General features: G+C 38.9%; 1 protein-coding gene and 1 pseudogene across 3 annotated transcripts in view; one reads left to right on the top strand and one right to left on the bottom strand.

Annotated features, from left to right (window-relative positions):
• Positions 1-7,017, top strand: part of LOC306888087 (FERM domain-containing protein 5-like) — a 120,632-nt gene extending 113,615 nt beyond the window's left edge. The window contains exon 14 of one of the 2 annotated variants that reach the window (XM_079446227.1): positions 5,117-7,010. In XM_079446227.1, coding sequence (XP_079302353.1) covers positions 5,117-5,709 — 593 coding nt within the window. In that variant the 3' untranslated portion in view covers positions 5,710-7,010. Of the gene's footprint in view, positions 1-5,116 lie in introns of both variants that reach the window. The other variant, XM_079446228.1, reaches the window with a different exon arrangement.
• Positions 7,018-10,374: 3,357 nt separating this feature from the next.
• LOC306888663 (recQ-like DNA helicase BLM) lies at positions 10,375-21,735 on the bottom strand (annotated as a pseudogene). Its single transcript has 19 exons — positions 21,680-21,735; positions 20,763-21,396; positions 20,566-20,666; positions 20,352-20,472; positions 19,248-19,980; positions 18,956-19,132; positions 18,233-18,339; positions 18,052-18,150; positions 17,742-17,890; positions 17,294-17,401; positions 17,039-17,201; positions 16,732-16,927; positions 16,285-16,457; positions 15,904-16,046; positions 15,561-15,760; positions 15,270-15,465; positions 14,672-14,794; positions 13,707-13,905; positions 10,375-13,604 (listed from the first exon to the last, which is right to left on the bottom strand). The product of its transcript is annotated as a recQ-like DNA helicase BLM (transcript).
• Positions 21,736-21,786: the final 51 nt, after the last annotated feature.

Below are 21,786 nucleotides of genomic sequence, written 5' to 3' on the forward strand. Positions count from 1 at the left end.
TTTGCTGCTAAAAAGCTCATTTTTAGTTTCATCTGACCATAGAAGCCAGTCCCATTTGAAGTTCCAGTCGTGTCTGATAACTGAATATGCTGGAGTTTGTTTTTGGATGAGCTAGGAGAATTTTTCTTGAAACCCTCCCAAACAACATGTGGTGATGTAGTTTGACAATATATTTTTTAAGGTTTTCTGACCCCGAGACTCAACTGTTTTCTGCAATTCTCCAGCTGTGGTCCTTGGAGAGTCTTTAGCCACTCAAACTCTCCTTCTCACCGTGCATTAGGACGATATAGACACACGTCCTCTTCCAGGCAGTTTCGTAACATTTTATGTTGATTGTAAATTCTTAATTATTGCCCTGATGTTGGAAATGGGAATTTTCACTGCTCTAGCTCTTTTCTTAAAGCCACTTCACTAATTTGTGAAGCTCAATTATCTTTTGCTACACATCAGAAAAATATTCTTTAGTTTTTCTCATTGTGATGGATGATTAAAGGAATTTGGGCTTTGATTTCCCTCCTATTTATATTTCTGTGAAACAGGAAGCCATGGATGGATAATTTCATGTTCATAATCACCCTGTAGTGCTCAAAATTGTGAATATGAATGAGAAGATATTTTACTCATAAGAATTTATAGGGGTGCCAATAATTGTGTCCAACGTGTATTTGAGAAAAAACATTTATTTCATAATGATATTTCCCCCCATTTTAAAATCTTATTATCCAATGAAAGGTTAGATTTTTGTGATTTTTTTTAAATAAAAGATCTAAAGGATTAACAATGCAGATAAATTTTCACAGTCGTCTTTGATCATATCTACCAAGGGTGCTGATATTTCTGGCCATGACTGTATACATGTGCATGTTGTATCGTGAGGACTAGTCCTTTGGATTGACCATGAGCTGCTAATTGTTACAACACCTCAGCAAGTTGGCTGTTTGCCTGTCAATACGTGTGATTCCCAGGCCTGTGGGGGCTTGAAGTACAGTGTCTATCGGGGCAAACAAGCTGGGAAATGTCTTTTCACATTAGCGCTCTGGTCTGCTTTGCTCCAAGCGCATTACTGCACTCCAGGCCTGTGATTCAGTATTTTGGTTCTGTCACCTTCATGAGACCCTTCTAATATTGTCCCTCGAGCACAGTGCACACCTTATTTTTTCTGTCCTTTGCGATTGCTACTTGTCAGATTGCATGAAATGAGCCCTGTGAGGTCTTGAGCCTTTGAGGCAGGAATAAGACACTGACTCTGGCCACAATTGACTGGATGTTCTTACATAGTTTTGACGAAAGTGTTAATGGCTTATTTTGTTCATTTCAAAATCATAACAACAACCGATGCATTTAATCAAGTTTCTGCCCTACATATTTTTTTTTTTTTTTTTAATTCTTTGCACTTGAATATGTGTCAGAATACAGAAAATATCTGCCATTTGGTCAACTCAATCACGCAGTCACCTGTCAAGGAAAGGTCAAACAAACTAGAGGGCTGCATCGGGATTGGGACCCGCCGGGTTCCGCGGGGTACCCAACGCAAATCTCGCGGGAGCGGGCGGTTTGAACTTTGCTGCGGGCGGGAATGGGCGGCTAAAAAAAAAACTGCGGGATCGGGAGGCAGCCTAGCGACATGATGTCATTGCCAACAAAATCAAAGTACTTGAAGTCTAAAGAAACGCGCGGTAGCCTAAGCGTTTTAGATGTCCCCGATAGCCCAGGCTATATTCATCTTCCCTACCAGTGCGTCAGAATACATGCAGGTCAGGGAAAGAAACAAACATGAATCTCTTTAATAATAGCAATACAATACGTTTTTTTTTTCCCCGCGGGACGGGAGAAGACACAAAATCAATGCATCTCTATTATCGTGCGGGAATAAATTCTCAGAGTTTTGCGGGTGCGGGCGGGAGTGGACATGCATATTGCGGGAGCGGGCGGGAGTGTAACACACACGTTGCGGGAGCGGGCGCTAATGGTCAGAAATTCGGCGGGCGCGGGCGGGAGCGGGATGAAGAAAACAGTCCCGCGCAGGGCTCTAAAACAAACCTGATTGTTCAAAATGATGTCACACCAGTTGGAAGTTCTGCTTAAATTTCACTCAGATCATGTGAAAATGAAAAACCAAAGTTCTAGAGTGTCTGGATTGTAGCTAGGCCAAATAGGAAATTTGTTCTCTTTTTTTCACATTATCGTGTATTATTTTGTAATTGTTGCATGTTTGGACTACTCATTTGATGTACTGCTTTTCGAATGCTAGGTAGCCTATAAATTTTGTCTGGACCTTTAATATTAAAGGGGACATCACATGGTATTATTCTTTAGGGTCTTCATGAAATGTCTGCAAAATGTTTTGGTTAAAATTCCTCAATGGTCATGTACTGTAAAACACCACCCTTTTTATCTTATCAAAAATGGCTCTGTTCACAGTGAGCCATTTTGGTGCAGGTCTCTTTAAATGCTAATGAGCTACTGCTCACCCCACCACTCCCTTCTGTTTTTTTTTTTGTGTATTTGGTGGTGCATTTCCATCAAAAACAAAACTAAACCACTAGTGGCTCTCATGTCGGGAGAAAATGAAGACTCTTATGTTAACTTTTATAGCCAACTACAAAACGACCGCATTGCTTACGAGACGTTGTCATCGGAAATATGCTAATACGGGACAGTCCATCAGTGGCTGTGGGAGGAGCCTGAGCAGTATGATATCATATTGTTCGTAAAATCAAAAAGGCTCGACAATTGAGACTGTTTAGGTTTTTTGGGGATTAAAAACAATTTTTCATTGTAGGGTGGTGTAACACTGCCAAAACACATTTATATACAAGCACCATGTAAAAGTGAATTTGAACATTTGAATAAAGACATCACATACAGTTGAGGTCAGAATTATTGGAACCCCTAGAAATTCTTAAGAGTAAAATATCTCTGAAGTATACTCCCATTCATATTCACAATTTTGAGCACTCTAGGGTGATTATGAACATGAAATTATCCAGCCATGGCTTCCTGTTTCACAGAAATATAAATAGGAGGGAAAACAAAGCCCAAATTCCCTTAATCATCCATCACAATGAGAAAAAACAAAGAATATATTTCTGATGTGCAGAAAAAGATAATTGAGCTTCACAAATTAGTGAAGTGGCTTTAAGAAAAGAGCTAGAGCAGTGAAAATCCCCATTTCCACCATCAGGGCAATAATTAAGAATTTCCAATCAACAGAAAATGTAATGAAACTGCCTGGAAGAGGACGTGTGTCTATATCGTCCTAATGCACGGTGAGAAGGAGAGTTTGAGTGGCTAAAGACTCTTCAAGGATCACAGCTGGAGAATTGCAGAAAATAGTTGAGTCTCGGGGTCAGAAAACCTTAAAAACAAATTGTCAAACAGCCCCTACATCACCACATGTTGTTTGGGAGGATTTCAAGAAAAATTCTCCTCACTCATCCAAAAACAATCTCCAGCATATTCAGTTATCAGACAGGACTGGCACTTCAAATGGGACTGGCTTCTATGGTCAGATGAAACTAAAAAATGAGCTTTTTAGCAGCAAACACTCAAGATGGGTTTGGTGAACACCGGGATAAAAAGTACCCCATGTGTACAATGAAATATACTGCTGTATTTGTGATGTTGTGGGCCTATATTTCTGCTGGAGGTCATGGACATCTTGTTCAGACACATGGCATCATGGATTCTATCAAATACCAACAGATAAAAAATCAATAAGTGACTGATTCTATTAGAAATCTTATAATGGGCCATGTTTGGATCTTCCAACCGTACAATAATCCAAACACAAACCTCAAAAACAACACAAAAATGGGTCACCGAGCACAAAACCAAGCTTCTGCTGGCCATTCCAGTCCTCTGACCTGAACTCTGTAGAAAATGAGTGAGGTGAACTGAAGAGAAGAAGCACCAACATGGAGCTGTGAATCTAAAGGATCTGGAGTGATTCTGGATGAAGGAATGGTCTCTGATCTCTTGTCAGGTGTTCTCTAACCTCATCAGGCATTATAGGAGAAGATTTAGAGCTGTTAAACTGACAAATGGAGGTTTCAAAAAGTATTGAATAAAAAGGTGTCGTTAATTGTGACCAATGTGTATCAGAGAAAAACATTTATTTCATAATGATATTTCCCCCCATTTTAAATTCTTATTATCCAATGAAAGGTTAGCTTTTTGTGAATTTTTTAAATAAAAGATCAAAAGGATTAACAAAGCAGGTTAATTTTCACAGTCTTCTTTGATCATATTTACCAAGGGTTCCAATAATTCTGACCACAACTGTATTACAGTACTGGTCAAATTATGGCACCAAAGAAGCTATTGACATTTTAAAGACAAACTTATGCCAAGTTCACACTGCACGATTTTCTAAGTCGTCGGATCACCATTGTTTTCACACTGCACGACTATCTGGGGTAGCATTCAGTTTCTGCTGTGTTCACATTGCACGATGAATCGGCGACAGGAGGTTACACACTGCATGACTTCACAATATCGTCAACAACTCTTTCAGGTCCGCAAACAACTTTCACAACCAAATGCACGCGGGAAGTGATATACACAAAGTGAAATAACACAAGATAAGAGTTCTCGCTCGAGACTGGAAATGTTATTAAAAATGGTAGCCTGTAAGAAGTTCGCAATACAAATGCTCTGTGTGCTGATTTGCAGCAAAAGGGCAAAAAAAAAAAAAAAAGATTATGGTGGAGGAAATAGTTGGGGAGATGTGGGGAACAAGGATTGTTGATATTGATATTTAGCATGCCAAATATTTCACGAGCTGATTCTGATCTGATTCTCTCAGATCGCATCTTTGATAATTCACACTGTGTGATTGTCACTCACGTGAACGAGCACACATTTGCCTCAGATTTCGGGCATTTGTTGGCATTTTTCACAAAACCTGTTGGTGAGTGAAAATCAGGGCTAAAAATCGTGCAGTGTGAACTCGGCATCAGACACAATGGTAACCTAGAAAAGCACTGAATGTTTAACCCAGCCTTGATTAAACTTGAGCAAAATCATTGCAAGCAATCACACAAAATCTTATATCTTATAATTCATTAAATTATCTTTTTGTCTCGCTCTTATCCTTCCTGTTCCATCCATCCAGGTCTGGAATCCTTGCGGGACAGCGCCCACTCCACTCCCGTGCGGTCCATGTCCCACGGTGACTCCTTCATCCCACGTTCGCGGAGCCAGATGATGGACTCTGGCGACGGGACGGCGGTCATCTCTGATGAGACCTACAGTCCATCCGACAGCGTGCTGCCCACACCGGTGGCCGAGCACAGCCTGGAGCTGGCGGCCTCGCGCCAGATCAATGGCGCCCCCTGCAGCATCGAGGAGGAGAAAGAGTCGGAGGCGGGCACGCCCACTGTGGGCGCCATGGCCGAGTTAGGAGCGGACAGTAGGGCGGCGGGCCCCGTGCAGAGTGCAGGCGGGGAGGCTGCGCTCAGCGAGACGGAACAGGTGAATAAGTTTATTTTAAGTGTACTCCGTCTGCTCCTTGTGACCATTGGACTCCTCTTTGTCTTGCTCCTCCTCCTCATCATCCTCACTGAGTCCGATCTTGACATTGCATTTTTACGTGATATCCGCCAGACCCCCGAGTTTGAGCAGTTCCATTACGAATACTTTTGTCCCCTCAGACGGTGGTTTGCCTGCAAGCTCCGCTGGGTGGGCGGGCTGCTCATTAACAAGTGAAAATAAGGCACTAAAGCTTGTAAAGCATCCCTTGTTGGGGTCGAGATGACGCTAAACACGTGTGGAGAGAGAGAGAGACGGAGGGCATCGACCTGTCCCATGAACCCAGCTTCTTTCATGACACTCCTGCTGACACACGGTGAACCACCAGGCCCACAGCTCCTCTTCTCTTCCACTTTTAGTTCTTTCTCCCCCGTCCATTTTTACACTTTTTTTTTTTTTTTTTTTTTTTAAACAAAGACAATTTTTTTTCAGTTTCCTTATTTTGGATTTCAGGTCATTTCAGGTATTTTATTTTTACAAAAAAAAAAAAAAAAAAAAACAACACACAAAACTTAATTCAAAGACTTGAGAAGAATATATCGTTCCTTAAATAGGGAATATGGAATATTTTGTTGCAACGGGAATGTTGCCTTCATTTATATTTATTTTAAAATAATTATTAAAGTCTTATTAAAGAATGTGGTGCATTAAGTCAAGTTGGTACGGTATAGTGGGTTTGGAAAGCACGAGAAAGTTGAAAACCAATGCTTTTCTGAGTTTATGCATAATTCATATCCATCTGTCATGTAACTTAGTAAATTCTGAAGGCTGCTATAATTTACCACATCAACGATCAGATCAGCAGAGGGTTATATGTAAGGTAAGAATGTGGAAGTTATTTTGGAAGCGAGAGCTTAGGAAAGACTGGAAATTATGTTATTTGAATAAAATTGATGGGTACATTTGAGTTCTGTATTTGGTGGCTTGAGTTTTAGGGTGTCAAATAAGTTTTAGGAATATAATTGTGTTTAGGCGGTAGCAAGCTGTGAAGTAGAATTCTTTTTAAAAAGGTTCTTTCTAATGGATACAGAAACATTAATTGGTATAAATTGTTCTGTCATGTGACCCAATAGTGTCAGTATCTGTTAAAGTTAACATGATTGATTTAAAAGCAACTAGCACCCATAGATCCAATTTAGCTACAGTAGATGTGCAATACTGTAAGGGTTTGGGTTTTAAGAATTAAGTACATCAATTTTTTCATGAATGTGTATTTGCTGTTATAATTTTTTTTTATTTTAATTTTCCAAATCCCATTGTATAAAGTAATATTTTTTTTTTATTCCATATTGACCTTGGTTTTAAGTTTGTATTCTGTGGATATCATGCTATGATTATTAATTACAATAACAATGCTGTACTTTTTGTACAAAAAGTAGTTAGTTTCCTAATATATCGACAGTTTTTCCATGTATATTTTAACAGAAACTGAAATGTTATTTTGTTATTGAAAATTAAATTATACCTTTTTTAGCTCTGTGTTCCAGATGAGGTCTAGAATCTATGGCGTTTTTGTCAAGGGAGACACGGGAAAGATTTTAATCCAGATCTACAATCCATTTCCAATTCACTCACTTAACCAGTAATGAGACAACCGTCCCTGTGCTTTGTATATTGGCCCTCCATTTGAACAATACTGATGACTTTATACACAGTTTAGCCAAAAGACTGTGTGTGTATGCTCATATTTTAAATAATTGCTGTTTTTGGCAATACAGTCATGGCCAAAAATATCAGCACCCTTGGTAAATATGATCAAAGAAGGCTGTGAAAATTTATCTGCATTAATCCTTTTGATCTTTTATTTCAGAAATTCACAAAAATCTAACCTTTCATTGGATAATACGAATTTAAAATGGGGGGAAATATCATTATGAAACAAATGTTTTCCTCAAATACACATTGGCCAAAATTAACGGCACCCTTTTATTCAATACTTTTTGAAACCATTTTCCAGTTTAACAGAACACCTGACGAGATCAGAGACCATTCCTTCATCCAGAATCTCTCCAGATCCTTCAGATTCACAGCTCCATGACAGTGCTTCTTCTCTTCAGTTCACCTCACTCATTTTCTACAGGGTTCAGGTCAGAGGACTGGAATGGCCATAGCAGAAGCTTGGTTTTGTGCCCAGTGACCCATTTTTGTGTTGTTTTTGAGGTTTGTGTTTGGATTATTTTACGGTTGGAAGATCCAAACATGGCCCATTATAAGATTTCTAACAGAGTCAGTCACTTATTGATTTTTTTTATCTGTTGGTATTTGATAGAATCCATAATGCTATGCGTCTAAACAAGATGTCCAGGACCTCCAGCAGAACTATAGGCCCACAAGCAGTATATTTAGTGTTTGCTGCTAAAAAGCAAATTTTTTTGTTTCATCTGACCATAGAAGCCAGTCCCATTTGAAGTTCCAGTCATGTCTGAAAACTGAACACAGTGCCCTCCAAAAGTATTGTAGCTTTTATTTCCAGGTATTTTCATCTGGATTTGATACACAACTTAGAAGATAGCACCTTTTGTTTGAACCCACCCATTTTTCATGTTACCAAAAGTATTGGAACATGTGACTGACAGGTGTTTTGTTGCCCTGGTGTGTCCTATTAATTGATTATTCGAACAATAAAGAGCACTGAATGTCTGCGCTCGGTTTCAGATCCGTGCAGACTGCATTTATAGTTAGTTAGACGTGTAACCAACATGAAAACCATAGAGGTGTCTATGGGTGAAAAACGAGCAATTGTGAAGCTGAGAGATGATGAAAAATCAATCAAACCATTGCACAAACACTGGCAATAGCAAGTACAACAATTTGGAATCTCCTGAGGAAGAAAGAAACCACTGGTGTACTAAGTAACACACCTCAAACGCGTAGATCAAGGAAAACATCTGCAGTTGATGACAGAAACATTGTGACAGCTGTAAAGAAAGATCCTAAAACAACTGTTAGTGACATCAGTAACAACCTCATTGCAGGAGTGAAGGTATCACAATCTACTGTTCGCAGAAGACTTCATGAACAAAAGTACAGAGGCTACACCAGAAGATGCAAACCAATCATTAGCAAGGAGAATAGTGAAGTGAAGTGACATTCAGCCAAGTATGGTGACCCATACTCGGAATTCGTGCTCTGCATTTAACCATCCAACGTGCACACACACAGCAGTGAACACACACACACCATGAACACACACCCGGGCAGCCATTTTATGCTGCAGCACCCGGGGAGCAGTTGGGGGTTCGGTGCCTTGCTCAAGGGCACCTCAGTCGTGGTATTGAGGGTGGAGAGAGCGCTGGACATTCACTCCCCCCACCTACAATTCCTGCCGGCCGGGGACTCGAACCCGCAACCTTTGGATTACAAGTCCGACTCTCTAACCATTAGGCCACGACTTCCCGGAGACGAGCCTCAAAAATTCTGGGACAAGGTTTTATGGACTGATTTTATGGACCAAAGTGATAGAAAGGCTAAAGTTTGGAGAAAGAAAGGATCTGCTCATGATCCCAAACATACAAGCTCATCTGAAACACAGTGTACACAGGTGTACATTATAGTACACATAACACTAGTAATGTAATGGCTTGGGCTTTCATCGCTGTTTCTGGGACAGGCTCATTAATCTTCATTAATGATGTAACATGATGGCAGCAGCAAAATTAACTCTCTACAAAAGTTACAGAAATATTTTGTGTGACAATTTACAGAAAGATGCAACCAAACTGATTGGGAGATCCTTGATCCTTGATGCTTCACCATCAGATAATGACCCAAAACATAGTGCCAAAACAACAAAGGAGTTCATCAGGGGCAAGAAGTGGAAGGTTTTAGACTGGCCAAGTCAATCTCCACACTTAAACCCTGTAGAGTATGCATTTTACCTGCTAAAGAAGAGACTGAAGGGAGTAACCCCCCAAAACTGAAAGAGGCTGCGGTGAAAGCCTGGAAAAGCATCACAAAAGAAGAATGCAAAAGTTTGGTGATGTCAGTGGGTCACAGGCTTAATGCAGCTATTGAAAGCAAAGGATTTGCAACCAAATATTAAGTCTTTTTCACTTTAATCTATGTTAATTCTATCTGTTCCAATACTTTTGGTAACATGAAAAATGGGTGGGTTCAAACAAAAGGTGCTATCTTCTAAATTGTGTATCAGATCCAGATGAAAATACCTGTAAATAAAAGCTGAAATGTTAATCTCTCATCTCATATTCATCTTTTGATGTCAAACCCAAATGTTTACAGTCTACAGCAAAAATGAAGGAATTGGCCTTACTGTTCCAATACTTTTGGAGGGCACTGCATGCTGGAGTTTGTTTTTTGATGAGCAAGGAGAATTTTTCTTGAAACCCTCCCAAACAACGTGATGTTTGACAATTTTTTGTTAAAGGTTTTCTGACCCCGAGACTCAACTATTTTCTGGAGTTCTCCAGCTGTGGTCCTTGGAGAGTCTTTAGCCACTCAAACTCTCCTTCTCACCGTGCATTAGGACGGTACACACACACGTCCTCTTCCAGGCAGTTTCGTAACATTTTATGTTGATTGGAAATTCTTAATGATTGCTCTGATGGTGGAAATGGGAATTTTCACTGCTCTAGCTCTTTTCTTAAAGCCACTTCACTAATTTGTGAAGCTCAATTACCTTTTGTTGCACATCAGAAATATATTCTTTGGTTTTCTCATTGTGATGGATGATTAAGGGAATTTGGGCTTTGATTTTCTAGGGGTGCCAATAATTGTGTCTAACGTGTATTTGAGAAAAACATTTATTTAATAATGATATTTCCCCCCATTTTTAATTCTTATCCAATGAAAGGATATATTTTTGTGATTTTTTTTTTTTTTTTTAAATAAAAGATCAAAAGGATTAACAATGCAGATTCATTTTCACAGCCTAGAAACTATATCTGAAACTATATTTGACCATATTTACCAAGGGTGCCGATATTTTTGGCCACGACTGTATGTACTAGAAGGCCAGGTTTAGTCTTTAGTACACTACGTCCTGATTAGTCTATATTATTTATTTGAAGACTCTTTCAGTGACATGCGAGTTGGACAGGGGTTTTATTTTACCATACATGATCTATTTTATGCCTGCCCCTTTGAAACTGCTATTGATGTAATGTTTTTTGTATTTGAGAAAGCGAATGAAAAATGCAGAAGGAGCGGACTTATTTTTGTGTACAGTGAAAAGGAGTCCAGGGTTGAGAGACAAGTAACAGCTAGTGGTAATTAGGGGATGTTTTAGATCTTACACTGGTACTCACAATAATTGCAGCTTTTAGCATTAGTTTGTGGCAGCTTCCAAGCTTGGCTTTAGTTAGTACGGTTATTTTAAATGAACATGCTTCAATCCACCAATCACAATCTGCTGTTGTGTTTGAGGCCAGAATCACTAAGGTGCTAGTGAATAAACGACGGTTTTAGGAAGCAGTTGACTGTAACAGTGATGGGTTTTACTAGCTGAATTGTGCAGTCAGGTCACATGCCTTTATAACCATTTGGTAGAACCGCTGTCTTCCACCGACCACAGGAGCTAAAACTGGTTTTTGCTACGACGAACAAATGAGGCGCATGGATAACCGTAGCAGAAACTGCTGAAACACTTGGAAAAGAGAGAGGGCTATTGGAGTTATGCATGTCTCTTACCTTGACAAGTATCCATGCATGCATTTAAAACATCTCTGATGTGCCAAATTATAACAGCGTTGTGGTGGCATAAATCCATTTATATTTTTGTAAAATCTGATGAAACCATTGTTTTCACAGTACAATAATACAACGGTGTTGCTCTGAGTACTTGCATGCCATTGATGATCGCGTTTGATTCAGAATATCAATAAATGGATTTTATGCTGAAAAAAAAAAAACCTTGGAAGACCAGTAAAGGTTTTGAAGTGGATCGAATTTTACTCATTGACAGCATTATGTAGCCTCAGTGGTCAGTCCTGCATGGCAGCGCCATTCAATAAGCAATAACCTGAATTATAGAATCATACAGATTAATCATTTTGATGGTTTTTGTGCGGTTGTGTAGCAAGTCAACTACCTGATGTTTTCTAAGGAGTTCAGAATGAATCCATTTCCTTTTAAGTTAGACGCAAAATTGCATTTTAACTAAAAGGTTCATTTTATATGACGATTATTGCCAAAATTTGCTACATTTTATACTCATTGTGAGCACATCTTGTTTGGATCCTGAACTGTCAGTGTCCTGTTGTTCTGAAGTTTTACGCTTCTCTTCATCCTTGAAATCCTATTGCACAAGTTTAAACTGGTGCGCTGCTTCCTAGACTAGTAGATCAAGGGCAATTGCTACTACTGTCCTTGTGTGCTTCTACTTCATACTTTTGTCTCTAGACAGTTTTCTTGTACTGTACGGAATGGCCAGGTTTGACTGTGATGAATGCAAGGGTCCTGTAAAGGACAATTGTCAGCTAAATTGGATCATTTCTGTAATTATCTAACTGGGTTATTTCACAAGGTCCCTCTGTGAACTTTGTACAGAAGTATTTCTATGCTTCGTAGTATGCAAGTGTAAGTATAATGGAAGTTAAACACTTGCCATGACACTTATAAAAAGTAGACTTTCAGGAGTATTACTGTACACTGCAGATAAATCACTTCACCGGCTTCAAATATACCTTGACAGCATGAACAAAATGTTACAGCTTCAAGCAAACCTATATTAAAGATGGTGATTTTAATGTTCAAGATCTGGTATTGATGGCTACAGCTGTTAGATTCTGTTGTGAAATCATATTGAGTGGCTGCTGATCTTCAGAGATTTGGACCGCATTCCAAGTAAGGTCAGGATTCCTCCATGTTTATAAAAGAGATTCCTTGAGGTAATTCAATGAACCACTCGCATTAGACAGCAGCTGTGTGAAGTCTCAGATCAACTTGGTTAAGTTCTGAAAATTATTCTTCCAGGGACTTTAAGTTTCATCATCATTAGAATGAACTGCTCCTTACATGCTTGCATACAAATTCCCAAATTATTTGGTAAAATCTGACTTCACCTGAACCGTAGCTTTAAGATTGACTATGGCGCTGAGATCCTGTAAAGATGTGGTAACACGTTTCATTTACTGTACTGTGCTTTTGTCACTTTGCCAGCCCCCACAGTCCCCTCAACAGATATGCATGTACATTTGTTTATGCATAGATGTCTGTCTGGGGGCGTGTTTTTCTGTAATCTGCATCTTTTCTATTTGGGACTGAAGGTTGCTGTTTAGTTCCTCAATATATGAATATTGAACTATATACAAGATTTATGTGCCAAACGCAGTTCCCGTTAAGTCAGATTCATTCCAAAATCATATTTGTACTATAGGAAACCTTCCATGAAAATGGTATAAAGAAATTGTTTCACTGATAGTCCCTTGTAACTGGTGCCATGGAAATATTCAAACTTGAAATAAACATTCAAAAGAGTTTGAGATATCTTGTGGTTTATAGCAAAAATGCTGTATGTAGGAATTAATCAGATGGTTCTCTAATTTGCTAATTCAAGAAATTACAATAATAACAATTTCTTAATATTTTTGAAAACTTACTGCAAACTATACTGGCTTCTTAAAGATGATATAGCAACCTGTAAGAAATGGGGTGATGGCACAATTTTTTTAATGTTAATTTTCTTTTCTTTTCAATAAAAATTGTAGCAAAAATATATTTGAAAACTTTGAATTTGAAAAAAACTATTTGTTTTGAAATATATACCCTTGTGCTTCGATGTTATATAAATAAAAACCAAATAAACTAATATACACCACAAAATTATAATTATTAAAAATCAGTGTATAAAGTTTCTTACCAATTTACAAATATTCACAAAGTCACATTAATTGACATTACCAATAGAAGTATTCTGATTCTAGAGGTGAGAGAATGTTGGTTTGAGGAATGGACGAGCAGCAGTCTGTGGGGTGGGTAAAGCCATGAAGCCGGGCCTCTTCACTGCTGGGACAGATGGAGCTGGCCTGGAACCTCTGCCCGCACTTCGATTACCACCCCTGTATCCTCCTCTTCCTCCTCCTCCTCTTGATGAAGACCAGTTATTGCTGTATCCACTACAATAAGGGTGGAGAGGGAGAGGGAGAGTTAATTTGATTTCATATAGCCAATATTAAAGTCTGCACAATCCAACAATGCTTCTGCTGTAACATACTGACCCTTTAGAGGAGGAGTTTTGGCCGCTGGCACCTTTTCTTCGTTTGGGTTTCCTGGAGTAAGACCCTTGCTTTCTCTTTGCTCCTCGTCCAGAGGTGCTTCTGAAATAGGTTGATGTGGTGTCCCCTTCATCATAGTCATCTTCCTCGTTTTGATGGCCTCGTGTGTCAATCCATCCTGAACTCTCTGTCTGTGCCTCAGCTGCAGAGGAAGTGTGAGAACATCTCTTAAGCCATTTCATTTCAGGAGCTTTATAGGTTGCTGTTTTGAGCTAGCTGAAATATTATCTGTTTTTTAAAGGGGTCATGAGATGCGATTTCAAGTTTTCCTTTCTCTTTGGAGTGTTACAAGCTGATTGTACATAGATAACATCCCTGAAGTTGCAAAGACTAAAGTCTCAAAACCAAAGAGATATTCTAAATCAAAGTTAAGACTCTGCCACGCCCCCCTAAAATGGCTCTTTCAAACAAGCCCCCACATGTCTACGTCATGATGTGGAAATATTTGCATAAGGCGTGGTTTCAGTAACTGCAGTAGTGTTGATTCAGTCATGACAGGGAGAAGCCGTGTGTTTCTAGGCGAAAGCAAAAGCACTTTATTTGGCCTTCCGAAAGTAGATGCAACAGAACAGCAACTCATTTTATGGATGACTGTTTCGTGAACCTAGGAGAGGAGGTAATTCTGACTTTGCTATGACAATCAGGCACTTCTGAATCAGCGACTGTATGTATGTTTTGTTATTAGTTTAAGTATTTGCATGACCAACTGGATTTTGTCTGCAGTAAATGTTAATCTTATAGATGCATATTTGCATTTCTAGACTTGGGGATTGCCTCAATTTAGAATGCTAGTCTCTAAAACAAGGCTGAAGATAGAAAGGGTTACTGTAACATAGGATTATTTATTGTGTCATGGAAAGCGTTTATCTTGAGGACATAATCTATATAGTGTGCTGTCAAACCCTCACCAGGCAGCTGCCACTCTGAGTACTTCTGCAGCAGTTCAATAACCTCAGCTCCATACTTCTCCAGCTTGTCTTCGGTCACACCATCAATCTGCAGCAGAACCTCCGGATCAGACGAGAGAGTTTCTGCACAGAAATGCATCACAATACATTTAACACAGAGCACATGGGGCTATGAAAAAGAAAGGGAATTAATTGCTTTAACCTAATGAGGTGTTTCATCCTCGTAACGCATTATGTAAAAGCTGCTTGGAAAAAAAAAAAAAGAGACTTAAGTAACTTCTGTTAAATCAGCACATTTCAGATACTAAATGACAGCATAATGTAGCCTTAATTAAAATGATTAATTTACTCCTTCCCTTCCCAATTTATAATTTAAAAAAATATATACATACGTAGGCTTTCAGAAACCGTAACAAGTGACAATTTTTAATTGAAAGTTTACACACACATACATATGTATATGCGTGTATATGCATTACATACACACTCACACATATATATGTATCTGCATGTGTGTGTGGGGGGGGGGCTGGATGCGCGCTTGCATATTATATTTTATGTAATGTGTGCATATTATATGTAATGAAAATTTGCTAACCAGCAATCTTTTTGAGTGTGGCTGTGGAGAAAATGTTGTAGTAATGAATGCCGAAGACTTTGCCCAACTTCTTGCACAGATCATTGAGTTCCTGTAGACATTTTTTAACCATCTCCTCTCTCTTAGAAACGTTCTCAATCACAGAGGCTTTGTGCTTTCTGATGCTGGACGCACTCTCTGTCTCGACAAACTCAACCTGCAATGGGGTATGGTCATTAATAGAGCATACAACATCAGTATTGACCATAAAATCAGTGTCACAGAGAGAATATATAATATAAATAGTCTCACCTGCATGCAGCCACTCAGTACACTCATGGCTTTAGGCCCAGCAGAGATATAGGCCACTGCCTGCATATTGTTAGTTATGTAGAGGTCCTCCATCAGAACACTATCCAGCACCAGTTTCTTAAAAAGCCTCTCAGCATTGTGTTTGGAATATGCTGCTCCTACCCCGAACATTCCGGACTGGATCCGAGCAATTTTGGAGCCTGCCGCACAGAGATATTCTTATTGAGGCCTCGAGCAGCCATCCTGACAGGCATTAAATCTTAAGCACTGGATGAGGCAAAGGATATTCATAGTAATATTCACACTATCATTTATGACAGTCAAATCTCGCTAGGCTTCTTACCCAGAAATATGTCGACCAGCATGTTGAGAGTGAGCCTGTTCTTCTGGGCGGATTTGCCGTATCTTTCCAACCTTCTCACAGTTCTCCTGCACAAACTTCACAATCTTCTTCACATCATCGGTGACATTTCTTGATTTATATTTCTGGAGACAAGCATTAAGATGTATGAATTTATATTTGTATCTGTAATTAACATAAAATGGCACTATATTCAAAATACCAGTAAACAATTAGTCAATGCAAGTAACAATAAAATTGTTTGGCAAGCAAACTATTTCCAATTTCAAGCAATGGCTATGTACAATTATACAGTTTATTATTATGCATGACAATTGCATAATGTACACTGTAAAGAATGAAATTATTCAATGATGGTCTTACATGTGGTCTGGCACAATTGTCACAGATGACCTCAGGATGCTCTTTACAGAAGCTTGTATTGAATGTGTGCTCGCCGAAGTAAGACAGCATTCTGCACTCGGCCACGTTCTCACAGAAATGCACCATGCTGTGCAGGTTGTTGATGTGGGTGGCTTTGGATTGCTGGTTGCCATCTTTATCCACAGCAGTTATATTAACCGTTATGTAGGCCACGCTCACACAGACAGGTTAACTATGACTGTATAATAGTGTCTGGATTTTAAATCCCAAATGCATATTTCTGCAGAGCACCTTAAAACATGTAATTTAACTGAATAACAAATACCACATTTAAAGTTCTTTTATATTTCCATGTCTTGCTCGGTTTTATTAAGGGATAGTTTACAGTTAACACACCAATATATTCTAGCTTCATTACAAGAACAAACATAAACCTGCAGGACATACTAGCAATGAGTCTCTTGATGCGGATAACATCACTGTAGGAATAGAAGAGGACGCAGTAGGAAATCTCTCCATCTCGACCAGCTCTGCCTGACTCCTGGTAATAACCCTCCACTGACTTGGGCAAACTGGCATGTATCACATAACGCACATCTGGCTTATCGATTCCCATGCCAAATGCAATGGTGGCACACATAACCTAAAAATGAAAGATGAATGGTTAAAAATAAAAAAGCTGTATTTCTGGGAAAATGAAAATCAAAAGCACTGGTCCATGTTGTCTAGTAATTTTGAAAACCGAGTGCCTCACCTGGCAGCCATCCTGGTTGATCCATATATATTCTGGACATATTCCCTGTTGCTGTCACTCAGGCCAGCGTGATAGGCCAGCGCAGCAATCCCAGCCCTCTGAAGACTGTCAGCCAGAGTGTCGCAGTCATTACGAGACAAGCAGTACACAATCCCTGAGTCACCTACACACACGGTCAACATGATTTATAGGTTCTCCATGCTGCAGTGAGAAATTATAATTGCTAAAGACGGACTCAATCTGGACAGCACTCACGTGGGTAATATTTCTTGATCCACTGAATGCATTCTTCATCAACCTTCATGGGCTTTTTTTTGCAAAACTGAATATTTGAGATTGTGCCTATTGAAGCTCATAGTGAATCTATGAAAACATTGTAATTTTAATATGACTAACACATGTGCATGATATCTATAGATTTCATGGCTGAGTATCAAAGAATTAGCATTTGCTTTAAATAGAAATCTTGTGTAATATTATAAATGTATTTACTGTCACTTTTGATCAATTTAATGCATCCTCCTCTGCCAGAACAATCATATAAACATTTATTTAAAATGTAAAAATGTTACTGTATTTTGAAGGAAGGTGAGGTTTAAAATAATCCTGCATCCATATTATAATCAGTGTGAGAGTGCCATTAATCAGAATGGCATGCTTTTTACAAAAACGTGAATCAGCAATTGCTTGCAGGAAAACTTACACCTGAGGACGGGTCATTGCCAGCTGGTTAAGAATGTCTTTCTGAACTCTAGGAGTGGCTGTAGCTGTCAGTGCCATTATAGGAACATTGGGAAACATCCGCCTGAGCTCATGTAAGCGCTTGAAGTCTGGTCTGAAGTCATGACCCCACTGAGAAAGAAAGGGATATATTTATTTTACAATGTTTTTGCTATGTTGCTTTTAACAGTGCCAATATTTCTGTTTTTGTAAAACACTGTCTTGTATTCACTACTTAAATCACATATGTTTGACTGTTCTTGTTACACTATACAATTTTTAGTCAAGTTTACCTGACTGACGCAATGGGCCTCATCAATGACAAAGTGAGCCAGCAGACCCCTTTCATACAGATTCTGAAGGGCACTGATCATCCGTCCACTTGCACACACCTGAGAACAAAAACTACAAATATCAATACTGTTATAGATATGCATGCAAACTTGCGATACACTTGTCTGATTTTAATTCCACCTTCTCAGGAGTGGCATGAAGCAGTCTGATGGGGGGATCCTTCCTAGACAGCTGCATATAGATCTTTGCACCGCTTATAGATCCGATACACCGCTTCCGATACACCGCTTATAAATCCGATACACCGCTTTAATGCTCAAAAAAATTGAGATATTGAAATATTTAATTATTTTTTAGAAAGTAAATGTAAGAATAACTTCATATTTCAAGATGGACACTTACTAGACTGAACTTAGGTTTACTTTATTATCTAATAAAAGAAAATTTAAATGTATCATGATTCAACACGCTTAAGGAATGTTTGTTTAACACTTGATAGATCTCTCAATTATCATTATATTACATTATATGCTTATACATAAAAAAAAAAAAAAAAAGTAATACATTCAAATTATATATTTGGTATTTTAAAATTACCGGCATTGACCAAAGTCTACTTACAGATTTTTGAATAAATAAATACATTATGTTCTCAACTGATTTGCACCTCTAGCCATAAATATCTTTAAATAATGTAAAACCACTGAAAAAAATGACACTGGCTGACCACTATTTCATGAACACTATATCTATACATGTATATTAAACATGCAAAAAATGGTGCAGCCAGACATGCTGCAGGTGAAGACAAGACATAGTGTGCTGGGATGTCTAGTCTAACATCAAAATAAGCAAGAAATAGGAGTCATAATGACTCATGTTGCTATAACATTTCTAACAAACCTGTAGGCATCAGTATAAACGTGTCTTCTCCTAACAGTGTGGCATTAATAGCCTCCAGCTGATTGAAGCGGAACTGATGCAGCCCAAACTTCTTATGGAAGATCTTCATCATCTCTGGGCTGTGAGGAAAGCTGAAGCCTCTAAAGCGGTCATGAGCTGGGTTTCTGTACATGGGTTCTGCAGATCAAGACATACACTGTTAACAGATAACTGCTCATCATGCCATTTCATGGGTTATTTAATTACATGAACTAAACTGTAAGGGCTATTACATTACATTACTTAAACCTACCAGGGTTGGATGTTTTGGTAGGTTTTATTGCTGGTGGCGTTACAGTCTTTCTCTCCAAAGGTTTTGAAGGCCCTCCCTCCCGCACCGATGACGTTTTTGCACCAAAGCTGTCTCTTGATGCCAAGACACTTGGAGGTTTTTCAAAATAATCTGGAACATCAGTCTCATCAAAATCATCAATATCAAAGTCATCAAGTGGCTCTGTATCTGCTCGAGAACAGTTGGGTACTTCCATGTTGGTTTCAACAATGCTCTCAGCATTTCTCTTTCCTGAATCTACTCTTTTGGGGGAATAAAACAAGTCAACCTGATCTCCACCCATAGTCTGATTGTTTGACTCATCGAAGGACAACCTTGAGTAGCACTTATCTGTTTTTGTCTCAGATTTGCTTGAGGGGGGACTTGACCTGTTTGAGATGTCCCTACTAGTTGTTGTTTTTGCTGTGCTGTTAGGATTCCAGGAACCACCAGGGGCCTCAACCCCATTGATGATGCAGTCAGAATCCTCAAACACACTGTCATTTTCCAAAGATATGACGGAGGCAATGGACTTGCGAAACGGAAAGCCTATTTTGACAGCCTCTCCCTTTTCTGATGTCATTGGAGTCATAGATGATGCTAGACTAGAGGGTGTGACTCCAAACCCTTGTCTGTTTAGCAGACTAGAATATGGAGATGCTGCTGGGTCTAACTGAGATTTCTAGATGGTGCACCATTAGCAAGAATCCTTTTCCTGTGGTGAAAACAGAGCCACAGTATAATGTAGAGTTATTAGTTATACTAAACCAAGCAATAACGCCATCAAGCACTAATGCAGCAATACAACACAATACAAAATAATATCATGCTTTCATAACTGGAACATTTCCTCCCTAACGAGTAATAGGGTGAATTTTACACAAAGGCCACCTTACAAAGCAAAAAAAAAATTAATGTCTCAATGCCAAATTTTTTAAAGAATTAGTACAGCCTTTATTTTTAAAAGCTGACTTTATACAGAATATTTAATATTTAAAAGCAGATTTCATGCAAAAAAAGTAATAGAAGACTATCCAAAATAGAAAAAAAAAAAAAATTAACCCAGCGAAAGTACTGTTGCTTTACCTGTGTGCTCTCTGAAGTAATAGCTCTGTGCCGCAGGTCAGCACTATGAGCTCATGCTCTGGAATAGTGTCCACTAGACGACAAATAGACTCCATAACAGTAAAGAGAGCATCATCAGGTCCTAAAACAGATAAATGCACATTAGAAACATCACATCATTTAATTTATTGCAAATGTTTGAATAACAAAAAGTTAAATCCTGCATTAATGATACCTTTTAATTCTTTAGCAGGTTCATCAAAGGGTGCTGACGGGTTTGAGGCAGACTCATGAGGTGGAACATTTTTGTCAGCATGTGTAACAGGGTCAGATGAACTATAAAACAGTTTTAGAACAAACTTAAAACAAAAAGAAACAACTTATTTTCTGCCATATTACTTTTTTTTAAGTGTCACTCAGTAACGATTTTGCTGGACTGATTTCTTATGTCTTTTGGATTTTTTAATGGGCGAGTCCTCTGGCTCTCTCTCAGCAGGCTCTATGCTGACTCTATTAGCAGCTGACAGCACGTCCTTTGGAGCAGTTATGGTTTCTGTAACCTGTGAACCTCCATTTAACGTAGTCTCAACACTTATAACACAAGAGGAATTTGGGGACGTGCTCTGGTCTGATACACTTAGCTTTTTTGTAGAGGTCTCTATAACTGGGGACACTACTCTTGCCTTGACTGGGGTTTCAAAATCATCCAAGTCATCCCATTCTTTGAAGGAGAGCTGGGAGATGTCACGCTTAGGTTCACCCACAGTTTGATCCTTAGGTAAGGCTGCAGATTTTGGCAAATCCTTAATGGTAGACTGGACAGGAGGAAAACGGGTTGACTAATGGATTAACAGTATTTGTCTTCGGTCTGCTGGGTGCAGCGAAGAAGTTGACTTTCGGAGCTGCTCTCTCAGGCTTTTGCGAAAACGTCACAGGACTTTTGGTTACTTCACAGCTGCGGGGAATATTGACACTCCTGTTTGCTAAGACATTTTCACCAGTTACCTTTTGAGGAACTTCCACTTTAGAGATACCTGATGAAGACTTCTTTTTGAAACAAAAACCCCTAAACAGAGAAATTTCAGAGGTTAGGCTACACGTTTGAAATGTTGAAATGGTCAATTCACTTTAATTTGTCTATCTATCTATCTATCTATAGACTGTCTTTGCAGGCTCTCTAATTCCTGTGTATTTTTATTCTGTACTTAAACATATCTCTCTGTTTTGTATCTGACTGTTTTTACTCTGTAAGTTACTTTAAAATATTTATCTATCTATCCTGCATCTGACTTTTTTTTTTACTCTTTAGCTAAATCCATCTATCGCTGAATATATAATAAAGGTCATACCCAGGCTTTAGTTTCAGCAGTGCCTTGCTCTGTGCCGCATTATTGTGTCGTTCCAGTTACGTTACTCCTTTAGGTTGTTTTGAGGAAGACGCGGCATTGTGTGTGAA

Source organism: Barbus barbus, assembly GCF_936440315.1.
Source record: "Barbus barbus genome assembly, chromosome: 22".
NCBI classification, from domain to species: domain Eukaryota; kingdom Metazoa; phylum Chordata; class Actinopteri; order Cypriniformes; family Cyprinidae; genus Barbus; species Barbus barbus.